Source organism: Carlito syrichta, unplaced genomic scaffold, assembly GCF_000164805.1.
Source record: "Carlito syrichta isolate Samal-C Ts95f unplaced genomic scaffold, Tarsius_syrichta-2.0.1 Scaffold290399, whole genome shotgun sequence".
Classification (NCBI taxonomy): Eukaryota; Metazoa; Chordata; class Mammalia; order Primates; family Tarsiidae; genus Carlito; species Carlito syrichta.
In genome coordinates this window covers 819,356-843,914 of record NW_007234495.1, presented here as the reverse complement: position 1 = coordinate 843,914, position 24,559 = coordinate 819,356, and the positions used below count along the sequence as shown (strand labels likewise).

Here is a 24,559-nt window from a genome sequence, read left to right as displayed (position 1 = left end):
CCGACCAAATCTTGAGAACTGGGTATGGATATTGGCCCTAATGGAATGGCCATTCCTTGCCAATACCCTGGTGTTATGTGGCTGATTTTGTCTCCTTGCAAGTAATCTCATCATGGAATAGTATTTCCAGCTGTGTTGGAGCATAACTGTAGAAAAGTCCTGTCTTCATCAGATTTTTTGAGGTTCTAGTTACACTCTTGTCATACTAGTGGAGACCTGGTGATAACTGCTGTGGTTGTGTAACCCTTGCATTTTATACCAACACAAAACCCAATTGACAGGGTGGTTTCTTCCTCATTGTTGGTTTTACTTCTGTTTTAAAAATTACCTCGCCAGTGATTCTTGTATCATTTGTATAAGAGGGTCTCTGATGGCAACAGGATTATTACTGAAACATAAAATTAGTTTTATTCTGGGATCTGTGTTACAAATTTTCTATTGTGGGAAAGAAATGCTGGGACCAGAACTTTTGGGGATAGCTTCAAAGATTTTGCATTTATGAGATGTCTTTTTTTTTCCGCCTCTTTTAGGACATGAAATCTGCTGTGATCACGCCTTGCAGTCATTTCTTCCATGCAGGCTGTCTAAAGAAATGGCTGTATGTCCAGGAGACCTGCCCTCTGTGCCACTGCCACCTCAAGAACTCCTCCCAGCCTCCGGGGTTAGGAACCGAGCCTCCACAGCCTCCTGCTGAAGCTGAACATGTCATGCTTCAGGAAGGTTCTGAACCCCCAGGCCAGGCACGTTCTCCAGGGACCAGGGTACAGGAGGATTCTGGGGACAGTAGTGGGCCTGTTGCCAGAAGACCAGATAGCCAGGAAGGGGCTGTTGACCCCAAAGAATATCCTCATAGTGCAAAAGATAAAGCACTTCCTGTAGAGTCAGCTTAGAGGAAAGGAAGCAGAAATGATGTGTTGGTACTCTGTGGGGAAGCTAACTCAAGATGGAGTTCATGCTCCAGTTCGGGGAATGGACATGTGAGACGATCAGGCAGGAAACTGACATTCCAGGGATCTAATCCAGGAAGTACTCTCAGTGGAGACCACCTGCTTTCATCCCCTGGCCTATGGGAGAAATTCTGCCATGTATGCTCATCAAAATGTATTTATATACTCTATGCTGATGTTTTGTAGAGGTTTGCCAAGAGAATTCAACCTTCACAACTTCAGAAACTGCCCCTGATGTGTGTGAGGGATCAATAAAATCAGATTTGCGTGTTCAGAGGGACTGAGGAGATGAGAATCAAGAGGACGAGCACAAGCGTGGCAGGCACAGGCCCAGGCGGAACTGGCCTTTCACTGCCGGGGACGGATCATTCTTGCCACGGTGTGAAGAGCGACCAGCCCTTTCTCCACCCCTGTTTTCCTCAGTCAGTCGGAACTCAGTCAGGTGATGGTCGAGTCTTGTACAGCACTGAAATGAAATCAAAGATGTAGAAGCATCGATTGTATTCCGAGAGCGCAGCACGCTCACACTCGTATGTGCTTTAGGGAAGGGGGGTGGGTGCGCGGGCCTTGCGGGTACATTTGTGTCATATGAGACTCTTGACCTTCATGACGGAGTCTTCAATCTTTTGATGTATATGAACCTTTTGTTAATATTGTATACTTCGTTGGCTGTGTGACGTAAACTAAAACTCTAATGAACACTTTGGAGTCTGCTTTAGTGAAGGAGACCAAAGTGGGAAGAGCTTTAGGGCACTGATGGAGGCCTGGGTGTACCTTTCAGTCCTGTGTAATGTTTAGTTCTCACAGCTGAATCCAAACAGTATTAAATTATGGCAATATTTGCACTTTGGGAATGAGTACATAACTGTATGATCACACTCTGCAAATGCCACTTTTAAAGCTGTTAGTAGACTTTGCACCTTTTCTTTGACAAGGATGTGTCATATTTAGATTTTTACATTCATCATGGCTACAGGTAGCACTGGGGAGGGGGGAATGGAATTTTTTATGGGAATTTTGATATGAAAAGAAACTAGTCATTTATTTATACAATAGGCTTGGCTCAAAAAAAGTGTTTTTCAGACCTTGGTATTCCTAATGTGGGATGTGACTTTATTTTATTTTTAGTAGCAAATTTGGATGTAGACCGACAGACATAGCTGAATGTCTTAATAAATTTACATTTGAAGATAACTTTTGTTCCTGTGATTTATTATCATTGTAAAGTGTTTTATTGGATTCTGTGCTTAGGAGGTCCTTTTTATCTATCTGGACTTACACATTGATCCCTTTCAAAAGTAACCTACAGATGGCAAAACTCTGATCGAAAAGGACCCATTTTTTTTGAAATTTTCTACCCGAATGGTAGCAAATCTAGCTCTGCATCAGAAGCTTCTGGGGAGCTTTTTAAAACAAATACATATTTCTGAACCTCACTTGAGACCCACTGAATCAGCCTTTGGGGGTACCTGAGAAGGTGCATTTCACATTTGCCCAGGTGATTCTAGCTAGCTGATCTGGCACCAGCACAGCGTTTCATTTGGGAGAAAAAAACGGGCCTAGAATTCATTTCTCCCCGTGTAGCAGGAAGTTTCTCACCATCCTTTTCCTTTTGGGCTCTGTGTTAGGCAGAAAACAAAGCAGATGGGTCCCTCTAGTGGTCACTACTGTCCAAAGGCCTAGCAGTGACCATTTGGAATTCAAAACTGATTTTCAGTCTCTGAAATATACATGCTCGAATATTAAGCGTTTTGGTGCCCTGTGTGAAGGAATAAAATTGCAGAAAAGATTGAAATAATTATGGCATGTTGGATTTGGTAGTTTTTTAGCTTGAGATCTGGTTTAGTCTTTTGACCAAAGAATTCCCTTTCCTGTAGTCATAAGGAAAAATACCCAGATACTTTAATAAAGAGGTTTCTTTGGCATGAGTTTGACATTATACTACACTTCTTACCTCCCAGTAGTGAGTAGACACCAGATCTTCATACCAAATCTGACATCCTGTTGGACAAATGCCACCATAGCACTGGATATCTTTTTCTTCTATCAGGAGAACTGTTATGTTGTAGCAGCAACAACAACAACAAAAAACCTCACAGTTGCAGTGGTTTCAAAACAGGTTTTTGTCTCATGCATGCATACTACACACATGCCCATTTGCCGGTTAGCAGGGGCACCCTATTTGGTGCAGACACTCAGGGACAGAGGCTGGTGGAAGAGCCACGACTTGAACCTTCTGATGGCCATGCCAAAGGGGAGACTTCCGGAAAGCAAGTACACCTGACTCCTCCCAGGTGTGGACACATCACTTCTGCTCACTCCCCCTTGGCCAGAATACCTGGAATGGCCCCACCAGCCATTACAGGTCACTTCTGTGGCCTGGTAAGAAGAGCATGTCAGTGACCAGTGCTCTCGAGGAACAACACTTGAGGATTTTTTTTTAATTTTTTTTTTTTCCCAGTCACGGTCTCGCTGTCACCTAGGCTGGAGTGCAGTGGCACGATCACGGGTCACGGCAGCCTTGACTTCCTGGGCTCTGGCGATCCTTCCATCTCAGTCTTCCAGGTAGCCAGAACTACAGGTATGCGCTACCACGCCCGGCTAATTTTTAAAAATATATTGCAGAGATGAGCCCTTGCCAACTTGCCCAGGTCTCGAACCTGCGGGCTCAGGCAATCCACTCACCTCGGCCTCCCAAAGTGTTGGTATTACAGGCTGAGCCACTGAGCCCAGCCAAGAATTTTTTTTAATCATTTGTTTTTTCCAGTCGTGGTCTCACTGTCGCCCAGGCTGGAGTGCAGTAGCACACTCACGGCCACCGCAGCCTCGACCTGCTGGGCTCAAGTGATTCTACCTCAGCCTTCCACGTAGCTGGAACTACAGGAACACACCACCACGCCTGGCTAATTTTTTGATTCATTGTAGAGACAAGGCTTCAAGTTGCCCAGGCTGGTCTCGAACCCTTGGGCTCAAACAATCCTCTCACCTCGACTGCCCATCTATATATATATTTTTTTTGAGTTGAAGTCTCACTCTGTCGTCCAGACTGGAGTGCAGTGGCCGCTCCCGGCCACCGCAGCCTCGACTTGCTGGGCTCTGGCGATTCTTCCACCTCAGCCTTCCGAGTAGCCAGAATTACAGGCATACGCTACCACGCCCGGCTGATTTTTTTATTTATTGTAGAGATGAGGTCTCGCTGCCCAGGCAGGTCTCGAACCCGCGGGCTCAGGCAATCCACCATCTATATTTTTAATCTTTATCCCAATGAAATGATGAGTTTCATGTATTTTTTAATATTTTGCTGTGCCAAATGTTAAACTTAACTCAGGTTGGGCTCACCACTGTATTCCTAGAGCCTGGTCCAGGGCAGGCCGCTCTAAATACCTACTGAGCCAACAAACGAACTCAGCAGGTGGTTCTTCATATAAAAATGCTTAAAAGTGGCATAGGATTTTAGTTTTTCTAAAAGCAGAGTGCATAATATCGCATGCCAACTGGATGGAGTCATTTCTGTGAGTGGTTTATCTTCTAACTGATCAGATCCCGAATTCCGAGTTTCTAGAACAGAAATTACAAATTTGGGGTCTTCAGGGGAAATCGAGGTTGACGCATTTGCTTTGTTTTGTTGTTTAGCCTCAGTGGTATATTTTTAAATGATGTTTTAAAAAAGTATTTGAATTAAAAGAGGTCTTTGTGGGAGGATTGCTTGAGGCCAGGAGTTTGAGAACAGCCTGGACAATATAGCAAGACCCCATCAATACCAAAAAAAAAAAAAATCTTAAACCACTTAACTGGGTGTGGCTGTGCACAAGTAGTCCCAGGAGGATCACTGGAGCCTAGGAGTTGAGGTTGTGGTGAGCTATGATTGTGCCACTGTACTCTAGCCTGGGGGACAGAGCAAGATTTCGTGTGTGTGTGTACATCAGTTACCAACCATTTAAAAGTTGCAAGAGCGTATACTGTACAAACTCAATTTCCATCTTCTTTTGAAAAATTGGAAGAACTAGCTGCATAGATTACTCATCCCTGCTTGGTGATAATTGGCATAAGCTGAGGTAGTCTTTCTTTTTTTTTTTTTGAGTTGGAGTCTCACTCTGTCGCCCAGATTGGAGTGCATGCTCCCGGCCACCACAGCCTCGACCTGCTGGGCTCCGGTGATCCTTCCGCCTCAGCCTTCCAAGTAGCTGGAACTACTGGTGCGCGCTACCACGCCTGGCTAATTTCTGACTTCCTAATTCCCCCAGCTCTCCCACCACAACTTGCTCTAGGAAACTAGACTGTTGTCATCAAACTCTTCTATTGCTTAGAAGATGTTGTCAGTGAGCACTGGACAAGTATGACCTCTCATGTAATCACAGTCAACTCCTATATGCATATGCATAGTGCAGATATTCTGTATGGATCAAAGTGAAAAATAAAAAGATTTTAAAAAGCAGAAGCAATGTGTATAAGTTTGATGTTCATCTGTGCAAGTATGGAATTTGTTTTGCTTTAATGACAGTAGTGCAGTAAAAAAAAAATTTTTTTTAATCACTGACCAAGTGCTTCAGTTGAATATATTTTCTTTTCTTTTTTTTTTTTGAATTGGAGTCTCACTCTGTCACCCAGGCTGGAGTGCAGTGGCACACACACTCACGGCCCCTCCAGTGTTGACCTGCTGGGCTCAGGTGATCCTCCCGACTCAGCCTTCCAAGTAGCCTGAACTACAGGTGCACGTTACCATGCCTGGCTAATTTTTGATTTATTGTAGAGATGAATCTCGCCAAGTTGTCCTGGCTGGTCACGAACCCGTGGGCTCCCAAAGTACTGGGATTACAGGCTAAGCTACCGAACCCAGCCGAATATATTTTCAATTTGGATCTGTACTTGAATTTTCCACTCTGGTGCATCACCAAGTTGTTCCATGGCCCTAGCTAGTGTTTCTCAATCTTTGAAGGGTAATGGAAGCAGGTTGGGAAGCTTGGGAAAAAGACCCATACTGGGGTCCAACCCTGTAAATTCCGACTGAGTAGGTTGGGAATGGAGCCTGAGTATCTTATCTTTTTACTAGTTTTTCAGGTGGTTCTGATCCCATGGAAATATGAGTACCCCCTTTTTTTTGAGTTGGGGTCTCTGTCACCCAGGTTGGAGTTCTGTGGCACAATCATGGCGACCACAGCTTCAACCTCAGGGCTCAGACAATCCTTCTACCTCAGCCTCCTTAGGGACTACAGTCGTGCACTACCACACCCAGCTAATTTTTTTGATTTTTTTTTTAATAGAGACGAGGTCTCACTATGTTGCCCAGGCTGATCTCGAACTCCTGGGCTCCAGAAATACTCCTGCTCTAGCACTCCCTAAGTGCTGGGATTACAGTGCTTGGAGAGTAGCCTTTTTTTTTTTTTTTTTTTTTTTTTTTTTCGAGTCTCACTCTGTTGCCTAGGCTGGAGTGCAGTGGCACACTCATGGCCACCCCAGTGTCGACCTGCTGGGTTCCGGCCATCCTTCCGCCTCAGCCTTCCAAGTAGCTGGAACTACAGGTGTAAGATACCACATCCAGCTAATTTTTTATTTATTGTAGAGAAAAGGTCTTGCCAAGTTGCCTGAGCTGGTCTTGAACCTGCGGGCTCAAGCAGTCTACTCGCCTCAGCTTCCCAAAGTGCTGGGATTATAGGCTGAGCCACCAAGCCCAGCCAAGAGTATCTTTTATCTACAGCAGATATTCCTGCAACTTCAGTGAGATGGGACTTCTTGTTTGTGAACTACCGTTTGTATGGAAGAAGATTCTTCAAGAAGAAATACACACGAGGACATTTACCTCTGAGGAACATTCATGGTTAAGGATTTCAGCAAACGTTACACCTCACAGGGGCACGACAGTCAAATGGCAAGGCCTACCAACACGTAGGTGCACATGTGTGAGCAGGCCTGGTCTACCAACCAGCTTGGTGGATTGACCACCCAAAGATGCCTTAGGTTATTTCTGTTTGAAGGTGAAAACTTTTGTCCCCAGTTCTCCCAACACTCAAGCGTATGGAATTAACCACAGAAGTCTGGAAGTAAACCAGCCTTCGGGGATCTCTATTATGGGACCTACTTTGCAAGAGAGCCAATAAGAGAGCCAATGCAAGACAGCATTCAAGAAAACTGCTTTATTAAATTGCTTGTTTGTTTGTTTATTGAGTTGGAGTCTCACTCTGTCACCCAGGCTGGAGTGCAGTAGCACGCTCAGGACCACCACAGCCTTGACCTGCTGGGCTCAGGTGATCCTTCTCCCTCAGTCTTCCAAGTAGCTGGAACCACAGGCGTGTGCCAACACGCCCGGCTAATTTTTCTTGATTTATTAGAGACAAGGTCTCAACAAGTTGCCCAGTCTTGTCTCGAACCCCTGGGCTCAGGCAATACTCTTGCCTCAGCCTCCCAAAGTGCTGGGATTACAGGCGTGAGCCATTGTGCCTGGCTGTTTTATTAAATTTAAAGGTGTTACATGTAAGCTTTGATGAAAAGATGAAACAGCATTTCTGAGATGTCATAATAATTTTTTTTTTAAAGAAACACTCTGTCACCCAGGCTGCAATGCAGTGGTGCAATCATAGCTCACTTCAATTTTAAATTCCTGGGCCGAGGTGATCCTCCTGCCTCAGCCTCTCAGATAGCTGGGACTATAGGCATGTGCCACCATGCCAGGCTAATTTTTTAAAAAAAATTTTTTGTAAGGACATGATCTTGCTATGTTTCCCAGGCTGAGATATCATAATAACATTTAAAATTATGAATTGGGAAATAATGTACAAAGGGAAAACCAATGAACAGTAAATAAAAGTTGGGGTATAGAATAAATCTTAATATATGGCAAGCCTCGACACATCAAGATACAGAATTGGAAGCTGTTGGGCATAAAATATCCTTGTACCATTTAACATTAAAAGACCTTCTGCTTATTAAAGCCACAAATCCATGCAGACCATGTAATTACACTATTTGCAGGAACAGATTACACTATTTGCAGGAACACTATTTGCAGGAAGTGTTTGAAACTGAAGAGTCAAGTCTTAGTTTAGAGAATTTTAAGATATAAAACTGCTTCCAGGCCAGGCACAGTGACTCATACCCGTAATCCTAGCACTTTGGGAGGCAGAGGCGAGAGGATTGCCTGAGTCTATGGGTTCGAGACCAGCCTGGGCAACTTGGCGAGCCTCTTCTCTACAGTAAATTTTAAAAATTAGCTGGGTGTGGTGGCACACTCATGTGGTTCCAGGTACTTGGAAGACTGAGACAGAAGGATCACTTGAGCCCAGCAGTGACCAGGAACATGCCACTGCACTCCAGCCTGGGCAACAGAATGAGACTCTGATTTAAAAAAAAAAGTATTAACTGCTTACAGAAAGAACTTGAATATATATAAAATTTTTGTTTTGTTTTGTTTTTGAGTTGAAGTCTCATTCTGTCGCCCAGACTGGAGTGCAGTGGCGGCTCCCAGCCACCACAGCCTCGACCTGCTGGGCTCCGGCGATCCTTCCACCTCAGCCTTCCAAGTAGCTGGAAATACAGGCACATGCTACCATGCCCGGCTGATTTTTGATTTATTGTAGAGATGAGGTCTCGCCAAGTTGCCCAGGCGGGTCTCGAACCCGCGGGCTCAGGCAATCCACTCACCTCAGCCTCCCAAAGGCGCGGGATTACAGGCTGAGCCACCGAGCCTTGGCATAATTTTTGTTTTAAGAGACAGGACCTCCTGTAATCCTCGCACTTTGGGAGGCCAAGGTAAGTGGATTGCCTGAGCCTGTGGGTTCAACACCAGTCCAGACAACTTGACAAGACCTCGTCTCTACAATAAATAAAAATATTAGCCGGGTGTAGTAGCATGTGCCTGTAATTCCGGCTACTTGGAAGCCTGAGGCAGAAGGATCGCCTGAGGCCATAGGTCAATGCTGGGGTGGCTGTGAGCGTGCCACTGTACTCCAGCCTGTGTGACAGAGTGAGATTGACTAAAAAAAAAAAAAACAAAAAGAGAGAGACAGGTGCTTGCTCTGGCATGCTGTGGTGTGGTCATAGTTCACTGCAGGCTTGCTTTCCTGGGCCCAAGCAAAACTCCCACCTAAGCCTCCCGAGGAGCTGGGACTATAGGTTCATACCACCACACCTGGGCAATTTTTAAAGTTAATTTTTTGTAGAGACAGAGTCTTGCTATGTTGCCCAGACTGGTCTTGAACTCTTGGAATTTTGGAATCATGGGCATGAGCCACCGTGGCCAGCAATATTTTTAATGCAACATGGTGCAGACATTTAAGTGTCACATGCAACTCAACGAAAATTTTGTTCAGTCAAAGGTATGCGCATATGTAGACTACATTCTACTTGGAAGACAATGGGTAGAATTCCATGAATTCAGGTACAATGTGATGCATTCAGAATTCAAAATGAAAGGACAATTAGTAACACATCATTGCAGGGCATAGACTTTGAGTGTCCCCCACTAACTGTTCCCAACATGTGGGTGAGGAGATCAGTGGTTGCCCAGTCATTCTCACTGAATCATTCAATCTTTATAGTGACTCCCACCATGTAATTTAAAGAGCTAAGGAAATTAGCCAGACATAGTGGTGCCTGCTGTAGTTCTAGCTACTTGGAAGGGTGAGGCGGAAGAGTCACCTGAGCCCAGCAGGTCGAGGCTGCGGTAGCCATGAGTGTGCCACTGCACTCCAGCCCGGGTGACAGAGTGAGACTCTGACTCAAAATAATAATAATAATAATAATAAAGAGCCCCTTCCCCTCCATCCTTAGGCTTTGACTCTCTAGCCTTATTAATACTTCATTGTAGTCAGTTGAGCTAATGATCTATGTTTTTCAAACATCTGACATATACAAGGGGGGGCCCAAAAAAAGTCAGAATTATTTTTTGGAGCGCAGGTGCCTCACAGTACAGGCTTTTCCTGCTAGGTAAGTGTTCTAGGAGCCCATCAGCATCAATGTACCAGCTAGTGTTGTTGTGAGAGGCTGCGTTTGGCTTCAGTGAATTTTTTTATTTTTAGAGATTCAGCACATTTGCCAATTTCATGATGGGTGATTTACGAGCATACCTACCCACACTGTACTGAATGTTCAGCAGTTTTTTGGTTTTTTTTTAATCCAAAAATGGCATGACCCTGTGCCCCACACTCCTATTCACCTGATCTTGCCCCAGTGATTTTTTTGTTTGTTTCTCCAGATGAAAAAAGTTCTCAAAGGGAAATGTTTTGCCGATGTGCAAGAGGTAAAGCAAAAAAACAGAGGAAGCACTGAAAGGCATCAAAACGGAATAGTTAAAAAACAGTTTTAGCTGGACTCGGTGGCTCAGCCTGTAATCCCGCGCCTTGGGAGGCTGAGGTGAGTGGATAGCCTGAGTCCGCGGGTTCGAGACCTGCCTGGGCAACTTGGCGAGACCTCATCTCTACAATAAATCAAAAATTGCCAGGCGTGGTAGCGCGTGCCTGTCGTTCCAGTACTTGGAAGGCTGAGGCGGAAGGATCGCCGGAGGCCAGCAGGTCGAGGCTGCGGTGGCGCCACTGCACTCCAGTCTGGGCGACGGAGAGACTCCAACCCCACCCCCCCCAAAAAAAGAATAAATACTCCATTTTTAATAAATAAATTTTGATATCTTGAGAGTATCCCCTTTTATTTTCAAAAGAAACATTACATCATTTCTTTCTTTCTTTCTTTTCTTTGCTTTACCTTGCTGTTTGTTTATTTCTAGCTTTACTGAGATTATTTTTTCAACCATAGCACAATAACTTATTTTTGTTTTTGTTTTTGAGTTGGGGTCTTACTCTGTTGTCCAGGTTGGAGTGCAGTGGCATAATCATGTCTCACCATGGTCTTGGACTCCTAGGGTTAGGCGATCCTCCTGCCTCCGTCTTCTTGAGTAGCTGGAACTATAGGCACATGCCACCATGCCCAGCTAATTTTTAGATTTGTTTTATAGAGACAAGGTCTTGCTATATTGCCCAGGCAGGTCTCAAACTCCTGGGTTCAAGCAATCCTCCTGCCTTGGCCTCCCAAAGTGCTGGGATTACAGGAATTGTGATATAATTGATGGAAAAAATGGTATGTATTTAAGATGTGTAGGATGTTTTTATGCATGAATAGATTATGAATTGATTCCTGTGATCAAGCTAATTCACATGTCCATCACCTCACACAGTTACCTTTGTGTGTGTGTGTGTGTGTGTGTGTGTGTGTGTGTGTGTAGTAAGAACATTCAAGGTCTACTCTTAGCAAATATCAAGTGTGTGATACGGTATTATTAACTATAGTCACTATACCATACATCGGGTTTCCAGAACGTCTTCATCTCAGAACCCAAAGCTTGTACCCTTTGACTAGTTTCTCCCCATTTCCTCCTATCCCTGAATTCCATCTTTTCTACAAGTTCAGTTTCTTGAGATTCCACATATACGTGAGGTCATGTGGTGCTTGTCCTTTTGTGATTGGCTTATTTCACTCAGCATTGTGTCCTCAGGTTCATCCACGTTGTTGCAAATAGCAAGATTTTCTGTCGTTGAAGGCTGAATGATACTCTATTCTCTTTAATCGGTTCATCTGTCAATGGACACTTGGGTTGTTTCCATGTCTTGGCAATTGTGAATAATGCTGCAATAAACACGAAACCATCCAGATATCTCTTTGAGATACTGATTTTATTTTCTTTGAACATGTACCCAGAAATAGGATTGCTGGATCATATGGTATGTCTATTTTTAATTTTCTTAGGAACCTCCATACTGTTTTCCATATGGCTGTGGGAATTTACATTTCCACCGATATTGTACAGGGTTCCCTTTTCCCACATTCTTGCCAGCTCTTATCTTTTGACTTTCTGATAATAACCATCCCAAACAGGTGTAAGATGACATCTCATGGTTTTAATTTGCATCTATCTGATAATTAGCAAACTACATTCTTTCTCTTGATAGTCTCCAAGAAAACGATAGCTCACACTTAACTCTGTGGCTTTCTAATTCCTTTATGCATAATAGCACATTAAACTCCTTACAAACATCTACTGAGGTAGGCATTATCATCTCCTTGATCCAGATAAGGAAACTGAGGCACAGAGGAGAAGTTCAGTCAAGTTCTTGTTCAAAGTCCAAAGAATTTGTACTAAGGCAGTCTGGCTTTAGAGTTCACTTAATCATTGCATTATAGTGCCTTTCACAGACACATATTTTCCAGAATTTTTCTTTTTCCTTTCTTTTTCTTTTTTTTTTTTTGAGTCGGAGTCTCACTCTGTCGTCCTGGTTGGAGGGCAGTGCCACACTCATGGCCACCGCAGCATCTACCTGCTGGGCTCAGGCGATCCTTCCACCTCAGCCTTCCAAGTAGCTGGAAATACAGGCACACATCACCACACCTGGCTAATTTTTTCTTGATTTTTGTAGAGATGAGGTCTCACCAAATTGCCCAGGCTGGTCTCAAACCTGTGAGCTCAGGCAATCCTCTCACCTTGGCCTCCTAAAATGCTGGGATTATAGACGTAAGCCACAGCGCCCAGTCTGGGAATTTTTCATTATTATACTTAAAATCAGAGGAGGTTGTAGGGAAGAAAACTTAGGAACTACCTCCTGGGGGCTTTGATGTGCTGGGGACTTTGCAGGTGTCATTCACTCAGTATCTACTACAAGATGCTCTCCCTTAAAGCCCACCCCTGTTCTTTGATGTGAACACTGATATTTTCTCTGTTCTACATAAAGTGGTTTTTTTGTGAGATTTTTTTTGAGTTGGGATCTCTCTCCGCCACCTGGCTCACCACAGCCTCGACCTCCTGGGATCAGGCAATGCTTCTGCCTCAGTTTCCTGAGTAGCTGGGACTATGGGCATATGCCACCAAACCCAGTTAATCTTCTGATTTTTTTGTAGCAACAAAGACTCACTATGTTGCTCAGGCTGGTCTCAAACGTCTAGGCTCAAGCAGTCCTCTTGGCTTAGCCTCCCAAAGTGCTGGAATTACAGGTGTGAGCCATTGCGCCTGACTCACCACACCCAGTGGTTCTATATAAAGTGTTAAAGAAACATAGCTTCAATCAGTGTCCCACCCACATTCTCCCCATTCCCAGTTTGTTCACTTTCCTGACATCTCCATGGCATCTAATCAGCATGTGTTTGTAAGTAACCACTACACAGCAGACTCAGGCTAAATGCCAGACATCACCCCTGCCCTCACAGGGCACTTGGAAGAATCATAGTTAAATGATAACAATGACTGGGCATGGTGGCTACACCTGCAACCCCAGCACTTTGGAAGGTCAAGATGGGAGAATCACTTGAGGCCAGAATTTCAAGACCAGCCTGGGCAATATAGCTAGACTCCATAGCTACAAAAACAAAAATAAAAAATTAGCCAGGTGTGGTGGTAATCACCTGTAGTCCCAGCTACTCAGGAGGCAAAGGTGGAATCCCAGGAGTTCGAGGTTGCGGTGAGTTATAATCATGCCACTGCACTCCCACTGGACGACAAAGTGAGTAAAACTATGTCTCAAACAAACAAACAACAAAAGTGTGATGGGCTCCATGATAAGGAGCCAAACGTCCTTGCCTACCTGTAGCTATTGGCAAAGTCCACTGCTTGTAAGTCCAAAGTAACTAGGGACAGGTTCAAGCCTGTCATTCATTTCCAGCAGATGTGGGAAACCCTTCAGATCTCTACAACTGACTGCACCCTCCTTCTCTTCTACAGCACATATCTCCGTCCCCAAAGACCAGCTTTCTCAACACTGCTGAAACAGATTCTCAGACTCAGAAAGAAGTCCTTAGCACAGGAGTTCTCACACTCTTCACTGCACATTGGAATCACCTGGGGTTCCATCTCCAGGCATTCTGATTTGGCTGGGCTGGAGTGAGATCGGGATTTTGAAAAGCTCCCAAAGTGATTCCAGCATGCACCAAAGCCTGGGCAGTGCAGAGTCCGAGAGAGATCAGCCCTCCCTGCAGTTCTGCCTTGGGCACCACCAACAGAATCTCTGGCGCCAGGGTCCCTGGGTTGTAGCACATTTCCTCCATGTGAACCTTGGTTTCTCCACACCCAGCCTTCTCCTGAGTCATCTCTAGGCAAATCAGTAGACTCTCATCCTGCTGCTAATCTTTGAACTCAGGCCTGACACGCTGGCATCTGTGAGCCTAATCTGACTGGCAAACTTGTCTTGTTTTGCTTGGACGGTGTTCCTGACAAATTTGAACTGACATTTAAAAATTGGGAGATTTCACATTAAAAAATCTGGGTTCCTGGCATCACTGGAAAAATGAGGTGGTTTCAGCCTTTCTCCACCATCCTATTCAGTGGAAGCTCAGAGGCTTCTGCCTCTTAAACCAGCACAGACTCCCTCCCGACCCCTCAGTTCACCAAGGTCTACCCAGACTCCATCATTTATTACCTATGATCCCTGCAGGTCACATACTGGGAATTATTCCACTGTGACAGTTGCTTTTGTTTATCTTTTGCTGAGTATTGACTATATATGCACAGAACTCTCCTACTTTGACTTGTTTTATAATAGTTTCCACTAAGGAACTACTGATACCGTGTGCATGTGCACACAGACACACACACACACACGCACACTTACTTTCCAAGTTTCTTATCCCTACTTTCATATTTACTTTTTCAGATCACTGCCAGTTCTTAGTCTTTTTTTGGGGGGGTTGGAGTCTCACTCAGTCGCCCAGACTGGAGTGCAGTGGCCGCTCCTGGCCACCGCAGCCTCGACCTGCTGGACTCCGGCGATCCTTCCGCCTCAGCCTTCCAAGTAGCCGGAATTACAGGCGTGCGCTACCACGCTCAGCTGATTTTTTGATTTATTGTAGAGATGAGGTCTCGCTGCCCAGGCGGGTCTCGAACCTGCAGGCTCAGGCAATCCACTCACCTCAGCTTCCCAAAGGCGCGGGATTACAGGCTGAGCCACTGAGCCCGGCTAGTTCTTAGTCTTTTTTATCTTCCTGATGGGATGGGGTTAGTGGTGTTTTCAAGACATAAAAAGCTAAGCAGAAACTCCAAAGCAGGTGATAAACCAGCTTCTAGAATTCAGAAGCCTACAGGGATCAAGTAGGCAAGGAGGGGGTAAAGTAGGCCGAGTGGGGACCCCAGAGACTTGGGGAGCAGGAGGCAGCCCCCAACTTCCCCTCTAGGAGTACAACTCAACAGAACATTCTGCTGTGATGGAAACGTTCTGAATCTGTCCCGTCCAATGTGGCAGCCATTAGCCACATGTGGCTGTCAAGCACTTGAATGTAGCTAGTGAGACAGAATTTTTATGTTTTAGTTAATTTTTATTAATTTATGTTTAAGAAGCAATGTGTGATTGTGACTACCATATTGGAATGAGTCTAGCTGATGATCATTGAGCAGAATTAGATGTAGTCCAATATGACCAGATATTCTGACTTTTCTAGAGCACCCAGGAGCCCATATGTCTAGTGAAGTCTCTTTCATTTGAAATGCTGGCTCTATTTTTTTTTTTTTTTTTGACTTGGAGTCTCACTCTGTTGCCCAGGATGGAGTGCAGTGGCATGCTCACAGCCACCGCAGCCTCTACCTGCTGGGCTCAGGTGATCCTTCCGCCTCAGCCTTCCAAGTATCTGGAACTACAGGCATGCACACCATGCCTGGCTACTTTTTTGATTGATTGTAGAGGTGAAGTCTCGCCAAATTGCCCAGGCTGGTCTTGAAACCCTGGGCTCATGCGATCCTCTCACCTCGGCCTCCCAAGGTGCTGGGATTATAGGCATGAGCCACCGCACCTGGCCTTGACTCCGTTTTAAAAATGTTATGAAAGCCAAACAAAACACATTTATGGGACACATCATGGCGTTTGGCCATCCAGTGGTGCCTTCCACCACGGAATAGTGAGGGACAAGAGAAAAATAAGTTGGACACGTGTTGATGGAAAGCAATGGGTAGAATGAATGTGCTTTTGCCCTGAAGTGTAAGGGAGACCTCCGCCAAAAGGAATGATCTTTCGGAGGGTGAGGCCCTAGTAGTACAGGCTTCATTCACCCTGCTAGGTAAGTGTTCTGGGAACCTAGCAGCATCAGTGCACCAGTTAGTGTTGTTGTGAGAGGTGTGTTTGGCTTTAGTGAATTTTTTTGTTGTTGAGATTCTTTCAACGCGTTTGTCCATTTCATGATGGGGGATTTATGGGCGTACCTGCTCATACTCTGCTGAGGGATCGGTAGTTTTTAACCAAAAGTGGCATGACCTCCCTATTCACCCAATCTTGTCCAAGGGATTTGTTTGTTTGTTTCCCTGGTGGAAAAAGTCCTCAAAGGGAAATGTTTTGCCAATGTGGAAGAGGTGAAACAAAAACCGGCAGAAGCACTAAAAGGCATTGAAACTGATGAGTTCAAACATTGTTCTGAGCAGTGGAAAAAGCATCTCAATAGGTGTATTGCATCAAACGGAGAGTATTTTGAAGGTGAGTGAAGTTTAAACATGTAAGAATAAGTACACAATTTTTTTTTTGAGTTGGAGTCTCACTCTGTTGCCCAGACTGGAGTGCAGTGGCACACTCCTGGCCACTGCAGCCTCGACCTGCTGGGCTCTGGCGATCCTTCTGCCTCAGCCTCCCAAATAGCTGGAATTACAGGCATGCGCTACCACGCTGGGCTAGTTTTTGATTTATTGTAGAGATGAGGTCTCGCCAAGTTGCTGGGCTAGTTTTTGATTTATTGTGGAGATGAGGTCTCAAACCCACGGGCTCAGGCAATCCACTCACCTCAGCCTCCCAGAGTGCTGGGATTACAGGCTGAGCCACCGAGCCTGGCCAGTACACAATTTTTAATAAATAAATACCAGTTTTTCTTGAGTCCTCCCTCTTATAGACTTTCTTGCACCTATGAACATTTATTGGTTGAAAGTTTGTCAGTGGTTATCCTGTGGTCTGAGCTGCACTGACTCCATGCCACCGTAAATGTCACAATGCCACCCACCCCACATGTGCTACCAAGTTCTGCCTTATTTGTTTCAAGGCATGTATTGCAATGTGATCATTCATACCACGGGCTCATTATGGAGGAGACCAACCTCAGAGATGTCACATGCATCTTCTGACAATCAGCTTTTTGCTGGCTACCAACTCATTCCCTTTTTCAAAACTCCCCTCCCCCACTTTTTAAAAATTGGGATCTCACTCTGTTGCCCAGGCAGGAGTACGGTGGCACAATCATGGCTCACCACATCCTTGACCTATTGAGCTCAAGTGATCCTTGCAGGTGCATGCCACCAAGCCTAGCTTTCTTTTTTCCTCGTAGAAGCATGGTCTCACTATGTTGCCCAGGCTGGTCTCAAATGCCTGGTCTCAAGTGATCCTCAAGCTCAGCCTCCCAAAGTGCTGGGATTACAGGCATGAGCCACCGTGCCCAGTCTCTTCCTTTTAAGATGGAGAAAATGGTATTTCAAGGCTTTTTCTTTTTTCTTGCTGTTCATCTCCAGCTTCCTCTAATCCGGTTGGTTGGGTTCAGTGCTAGGACCCAGCCTGGATAGCAAGTCTTTTGTACGCAATGACATTTTGGTTTTTTTTTTGAGTCAGAGTCTCACTCTGTCACCCAGGCTGGAGTGCAGTGGCATGCTCACAGCCACCACAGCCTTGACCTCCTGGGCTTAGGTGATCCTTCCTCCTCAGCCTTTCAAGTAGTTGGAACTACAGGCAGGTGTGCACCACCATACCCAGCTAATTTTCTTGATTATGTAGAGATGAGATCTCACCAAGTTGCCAGGCTTGTCTTGAACCTCTGGGCTCAGGCAAACCTCTTGCCTAGGCCTCCCAAAGTGCTGGGATTATAGGCTTGAGCCACTGTGCCTGGCTCACAATGACAGTTAATGTGTGAGCTTTAAAAAAAATATATGTGCCTTTGAGGAATTTTCAGTCATCTGGGGAATTTAAACTAGTAATTTACAATAGATTTCCTTGAGTAGCAAGATAATTCCCCAATGAAAAGAGCGGGACTTTCTCTCAAACTGTGAGTCGCAGTGGAAAGAAACTGAGCAGCTGAGACTGGAATCCTCAAACCCCTAGGTGGAAGTGTATTTTCTTTTGCTTTTTTTTGTTGGTTAGTTTTTTTTTTTTTTTTAACAAATAAGACAACTTAAAAATTTCTGAAAATCTTGTTTTATCTTTTCTGGTAACTTTTATTTAGAATTTCAAATTTACAGAAAAGTTGCCAAAATGTCTATGTACCCTTTACTCAGATTCACCCATTTTTAACTTTTGACCACATTTGCTTCTGATTCTTTCTACACACACGCACACACATGCAGTTATTTTTGAACCATTTGAGAATAAGCTGCAAGTATAATGTCCCTTTACTCCTAAATATTCTAGTGACAACGACATTTTCTTTTAAAAAATTTTTTGTTGCTTTATACGGGCAGCCAACAGATACATGAAAAAGTGCTTAGCCTCACTCATCATCAGAGAAATGCAAATCAAAACCACATTGAGATACCACCTAATCCCTTAAGAATAGCCATCATTAATAAAACAAATAGCAACAGATGCTGGCAAGGATGCAGAGAAAAAGGAACGCTTCTACACGGCTGGTGGGAATGCAAACTGGTACAACCTCTTTGGAAGACAGTGTGGTGATTTCTGAAAGAACTAGAAACTGACCTTCCATATAACCTAGCAATTCCCCTGTTGGGAATATACCCAGAGGAACTCAAATCATTCTACAAAAAAGATACCTGCACACGTATGTTTGTTGCAGCTCTATTCACCACATAGCAAAAACATGGAACCAACTGTGTTGCCCATCAAAGCTGGACTGGATAAAAAAATGTGGTACATACACACAATGGAATATTATGCAGCCATAAAGAAGGACAAATATATGGACTTTGCAGCAACTTGGATGGATTTGGAGTTGATCACACTCAGTGATTTATCACAGAAACAAAGAACAGAGTTCCATATGTTCTCACTCGCAAACGGACCTTGAACAATTATAATGCTATAAAAAAGCGATTGGCAGTAGTGGGCAACTGTCAAGGAAGCGGGGGTGGGATTGGCAATCGAGGGAAACTGCTAGAGGAGGGCGAGGTATACCTCATCAACAAGGGTACCTGCATGATCAATGTTTATATACCTAACCCTGAAATGTGCCCCACATCTTCATAATAAAAATTTAAAAAAATCTTTTTGTTACTTATTTTTATTTCAATCACTTTGGAGGAGTACAGATAGTTTTTGGTCTGGGTTTTAAATGTACCCACCATACCCACCTGTGCACATGGTACATAATAGGTGATTTTTCGGTCCCACCACATGTTCTTCCCCTCCCCCTTCTACGTCTCCAGTGTCCATGACACCATTCTCTGTACCTTTGCAGATCCTAAGTTTAACCACCACTTATAAGTGAGAACATGTGGTGTTTGGCTTTCTGTTCCTGAGTTAGCTCACTTAGGATGATGTTCTTCAGTCGACAAGGACATTTTCTTACATAACCACAGTAAAATGACCAGAGCAAAAAATGTATCACTGTTACAGTATTATTATTTAATCCACAGTATCTGCCTCACAAGATCATTCCAGTTTCACCCAATTTATTCCAATAATGTCCTTTGGAGTTATTTTCCACTCTTTCCCTGGGGCCCCTTGCAGAATCTAATTCAAGATTATGCATTGCATCGAATTTTCATATCTCTTTGCTCTTCTCAATCTGTAAAATTACTCATGATTTTTTACTTTCATGCCATTTATATTTTTGAAAAGACATAAATACCGACAGCAATAGAGTATAGATGGTGCATAGAATTCAACATAATTCATACATGATATATAACATATCTAATATATTATATATAATATCTGCTATATAATCTGTACATGGATTGAGTCATGAATTCTTACATATTAGACTTGAATTCTGTATTCAGAGAATGTGTAAGAATTCATGAGTCTATACTAATAAATGCAAACATAAATAAGGGAATAGGGAAATCCTCTCTTTCAGTAAAATGCTAGCCAGTAAAAATGTAGAAGGGAATGGCAGAATTTTAAAACTAACATTTTATAACCATTATAGTAATAATTGATTAAGGTAAGAATTATCCTTGGATATTAAAACTAGTGGATGAAAGTTTGAAAATGAAAAAGATACTTATATAGCCTCAAAATATTGCTCCTGAAGACACTTATTATTCACAAAGGGAAGAAGAGCAACTTTAAAGATGATAAACCTGGTGGATATCACTGTAACCAAATGACCAAAGTTAACCTCACCAAAGACGGGACAAACCCTCGTCTTGTGCCTCTTGATAACGATGCATTAAGGAAGATACAGCTTCACCTATATTATAATCATGTTTTTAAAAAATTGAATCATAAGGAGACAGACAAGCCAAAACTAAGAGATATTCTCCAAAATAATATTTCCTTTTTAAGGACAACCTTGCTTAAATCAAAGGCTGCATCAAGCGTTGCATTATCAAAGATGACCATTAGATGTCACTGTGGTTTTGCAAGTTGCTCAAGTTTTATCGGTCTCACTAAAAAATATAAATTGCTTTGTGGCCAGCTTTCTTTGATTTGTCGTAGACTGGACACAATTAGCTAATTCCAATACACATAGCCTCTGCGAAGCCTAAAAGTTAAATAATGGTAAAAGCAATGAAGGAAGAGGCAGCAGGCCCAGGTTAAAGCTTGTTTCTGCCATTACAAAGTGTGGGACACATGCAATTCTGCCCTTCTCTGGGCCTTGGCTTCTGCATGTGTAAAATGAAGGCATTTGGATTGCCTGTTCTAGTCTTTTCTAATTCTGGTAGTCTATGACTCCTGTTGTTGTTGTTGCTGTTTTTAGAGATTATATCTCCCCAAGTTGCCCAACCTGGTCTCAAACCCCTGGGCTCAGGCAATCCTCTCATCTCTACCTCCCAAAGTGCTGGGATTACAAGCATGAGCCACCACGCCTTGCTTAACACATACTCTTATTTATCTCATGTTTGTCTTTACGTTGACTCAGCTTTATAAAATGTAAATAAAGCATTTTAGAGCCGGGCTCGGTGGCTCAGCCTATGTAATCCCGCGCCTTGGGAGGCTGCGGTGAGTGGACTGCCTGAGCCTGCAGGTTCGAGACCCACCTGGGCAACTTGGCGAGACCTCATCTCTACAATAAATAAAAAATTAGCCGGGTGTGGTAGCGCACGCCTGTAGTTCTAGCTACTTGGAAGCAGGTCGAGGCTGTGGTGGCCGGGAGCGGCCACTGCAGTCCAGTCTGGGCGACAGAGTGAGACTCCAACTCAAAAAAAAAGAAAGCATTTTATAGCGTAATCACAAGTGGAAACCAATTCACTTGCATAAATCAACATAAACACAAAAATAAATATAATAACAGCAATGTAATGCAATGAAATTCAAATTAGATGATATTGTTAGCCAAAGACTCTGAGCTCGTGTCCTACTCTTTTATTCCTTTTTCTGTTTCTTTTTAAAGGGAAGTTTGGTAATGTTGAAGAGAAATTGAAGGCGAACTGGCCCTGAGACTTTCCTTTTGACGTAAGCAAAGGAATTGAGACTGAGACCTTTCTCTCTGCTGTTCACAAAGCCAACCACAATGCTTCCCGTACCGTCTGAAATCAGTCTCATGCTTTCATAAGCTGTTCTAAGTTATATGATTATTTTTCTTTCCTTCTTTCTTTCTTTCTCTTTTTCTTTTTTCAACTTTTGATTCTTCCATATTTCTCATAGACCAGAAAGGGTGTGATTAGAAATCCTACATTGTTAAATGTTCTCTTCAATCTACAGTTGAGCTTTCATTTCATCTTGCTACCCATATCCGTTGTGTATGGGTTTAACTTCCCCTTAATGTTGATTTAAACGTAGCTTTATATTCAGTCTTACACTCACTCCCTTTTTAACAGAGGAGATGATATATACCCCGCTGCTGTCAATGTCGAAGCAATTAAGTGCCACCAAATAGCTTGTGATTCGGCATCTTCTCCTGATAAAGGCTTATGATAGATAGGAGGTGGCAGAGGTCAGGGATTCTGCTGAGTACGACCTGAGGGTATTCTTCAAATTGCTCGAGCTTTATCCAAATCCCCTAGGACACAATCAGAAAACGAGTCCCCTTTAATTTTGGTGCGGAGCTTTTTTCTTCATCCTTCACAGAGATTCAGTGCGAAGACACATGAGGCTGGGCCATCTAATTGCACTCTTTACTCCCTAACATTAGTTTAGCCCTTTCCTGCTTTGTATAATCTGTTATAATTACTGATTTACTGGCCACAATTAGCATAGGGGGTTTTATCAGAGCAGAAACAATTTCTTAGCTGCCCGATGTTACTAAATAATTTAAAAGGGGGAAGACAATGAATTTCCATCAAATGTGCTTTGCTTTCTTAATGCCTGAGTTGCCATCAAGGAAAAACATTCTAAGGTGATGAAATCAGGAAATTCATAAAGATCAATACACCAATTATTTCCCACAGTATAAAACTTTTTCTTCATAATTTTCTTTTCTTGGCGAGGTGGATTTAATTTGTCATTAGAAGCTAAAAAGCTGAGAGGTCAGTTTCATTGTTCAAGAAAACAGAATGCATTTTATCTAGCAGGAAAAGGTGTTTCTATCTGCAGAACACTGTATAGGGAGATTACTTTTTGGAAAAAAAATTCATTAAAAAGGTTGATTATGAGTCAATAGAAACTTTTTTTTCCTGTATCAAATTCTGTGGAACTATATCCAACCCTCTCAAATCAGAGTAAAAACCCCTGCTTTTTTGTTTTCGTTTTTCAGTTTTCATTGCTGTAACTGTGCTGAGATTCAAATCAGGGTGGGTAGATATTATACAGCTTTATGAGCTATACTAAATACACCAATCAAATATAAAGCATGATTCTTTTCTAGTGAGAGACGTAATTGTTCTAAAGAACTCTCCAGGTTTCCTCTGGCCCATTCTTTCTGATGCTGACTAGTGTTTATGATTCCATTAACTCCCTTATGTTCCAGAGTCCTCGGTTCCCTCACATTCATAAAGCAATAGCTTTATGACATGTTGACACCACCTTTGTGGATGATGGCATCCTGGCAGAGTCCTCTTCCAAGGCTTTCTGAATATCACTAGTAAGTAGGTGTACTTTGAGCCCCTTTCTGGAACTATATCCCCAGGGCTGCAAATTAGACTTTATTTCATTGTTTTCCAGCGTGGAGAGCCAGCATGTCTGTTTAAGATACGAAGCAAAGCGCTGCCTTCCCAGCACAGCTGTAACTATTGATTCCTATGAGAGAGGCCTAATTATATTTGTGCTTATCTTAGAACCACAGCATTGAATGAGGCTTTAAAAATTCCTTCATCTCATCTAGTGCCTGTCTCTGTTTTCCTCAACCCCAGCAGCCTTCTGTGGTACAAGTGACAGAAACCAACTCCAGACCAGTTAAACCAAAAAAGGTATTGGTATTATTAGAAAGGTGGCTCCCAACATTAAAAGACAAGGGCGAGGCGTGGTGGCTCATGCCTGTAATCCCAGCACTTTGGGAGGCTGAGGCCGGAGGATTGCTTGAGGCAACATAGCAAGACCTTGTTTCTACAAAAAATAAAAAATTAGCCAATGGTGATGCAAACCTGTAGTCCCAGCTACTTGGGAAACTGAGGAAGAAGGATAGCTTGAGCCCAAGAGTTCAAGGCTGTGGTGAATCTGGCTTCAATTGTGCCACTCCAGCCTGGGTGACAAAGTGAGACCCTGACTCAAAGCAAACAAACAAACAAAAAATTATACAAACAAATAGATTTCCTCAGTGACTGGTAATCTTTGATCATATAACCTTATTTTATTTTATTTTTTTGAAAAGACAGCTGAAGAACCAGGCTAGGAAGGCTCAGGAACTATGTGGACCCTGGGGATCTGGGTGACAGAGGCCAGTTGGTAATGTCACCCAGTGGTAACTCTAAGAGGCACTTAAGGATATCTGGGGGAGTTTTACACTCCTTTATCCTACCCTAATTCTTTGTGTGAGAAATTGAGTTTTCTTATTCTTTTGCAAAGTGCTACATAAAAATAGTTTAAAGTGATCCCCCCGATCCCTCCCTCAGCCAGATTTGCCACCCACCCCCATCCTTTCCACATGGACATTATAAGACGCCACTGAAACAGCCACTAAGGGGAATCCTCTTTGCATGGTTTTCACAGTCCCCACCCTTGCACCACTGTAGAGAAGAGGGTGCTGGGGGAGAAAGTCCATCTGGCCAACCGTGGGTCATGGTGTGGCAATGTCATTGTTTAGGTCAAGGCTGCCTCAATAAGAGAAAGGCAATTTCCCACAAGGAAAATTAGAGCTGATCCCCAAAGAAGAGGGTATGGCTACCAGAACACGTGTTCACTACCTTACCAAGAGAGCGGCAATCACTTTCAGTGACACAGGCTGTGCTTTCAGTCTCCCGAGAAGTTCCCATGGTGGCAAATCCTTCCTTTCCTTGAGAATTCCGCCTCGCATGATTTTCTCTCTGATCCTAGCTACACGTCTTGAGTTCATCCAAAGCAAATCTTCCAGATGTTGTTTCAGCTTGCAAGACTCTTGCAAGTCACTCTCTCCTTTTCTAGATTTTTTGGGGCTCTGAACTTATTTACTTCACCTGGAATGCACTTTCCCCAAATCTTTATGGTTGACTCTTT

The 24,559-nt window shown here is 43.5% G+C and overlaps 1 protein-coding gene across 4 annotated transcripts in view; it reads left to right on the top strand.

Moving 5' to 3' along the window:
- RNF145 (ring finger protein 145) overlaps positions 1 to 2,141 on the top strand; it is a 60,588-nt gene extending 58,447 nt beyond the window's left edge. For all 4 annotated transcript variants that reach the window (XM_021710588.1, XM_008054429.2, XM_021710587.1 and 1 more), the window contains exon 11: positions 531 to 2,141. In XM_021710588.1, the coding sequence (XP_021566263.1) occupies positions 531 to 890 (360 nt within the window). In that variant the 3' untranslated portion in view covers positions 891 to 2,141. The remainder of the gene's footprint in view (positions 1 to 530) is intronic.
- The last annotated feature ends 22,418 nt before the right edge of the window (positions 2,142 to 24,559 follow it).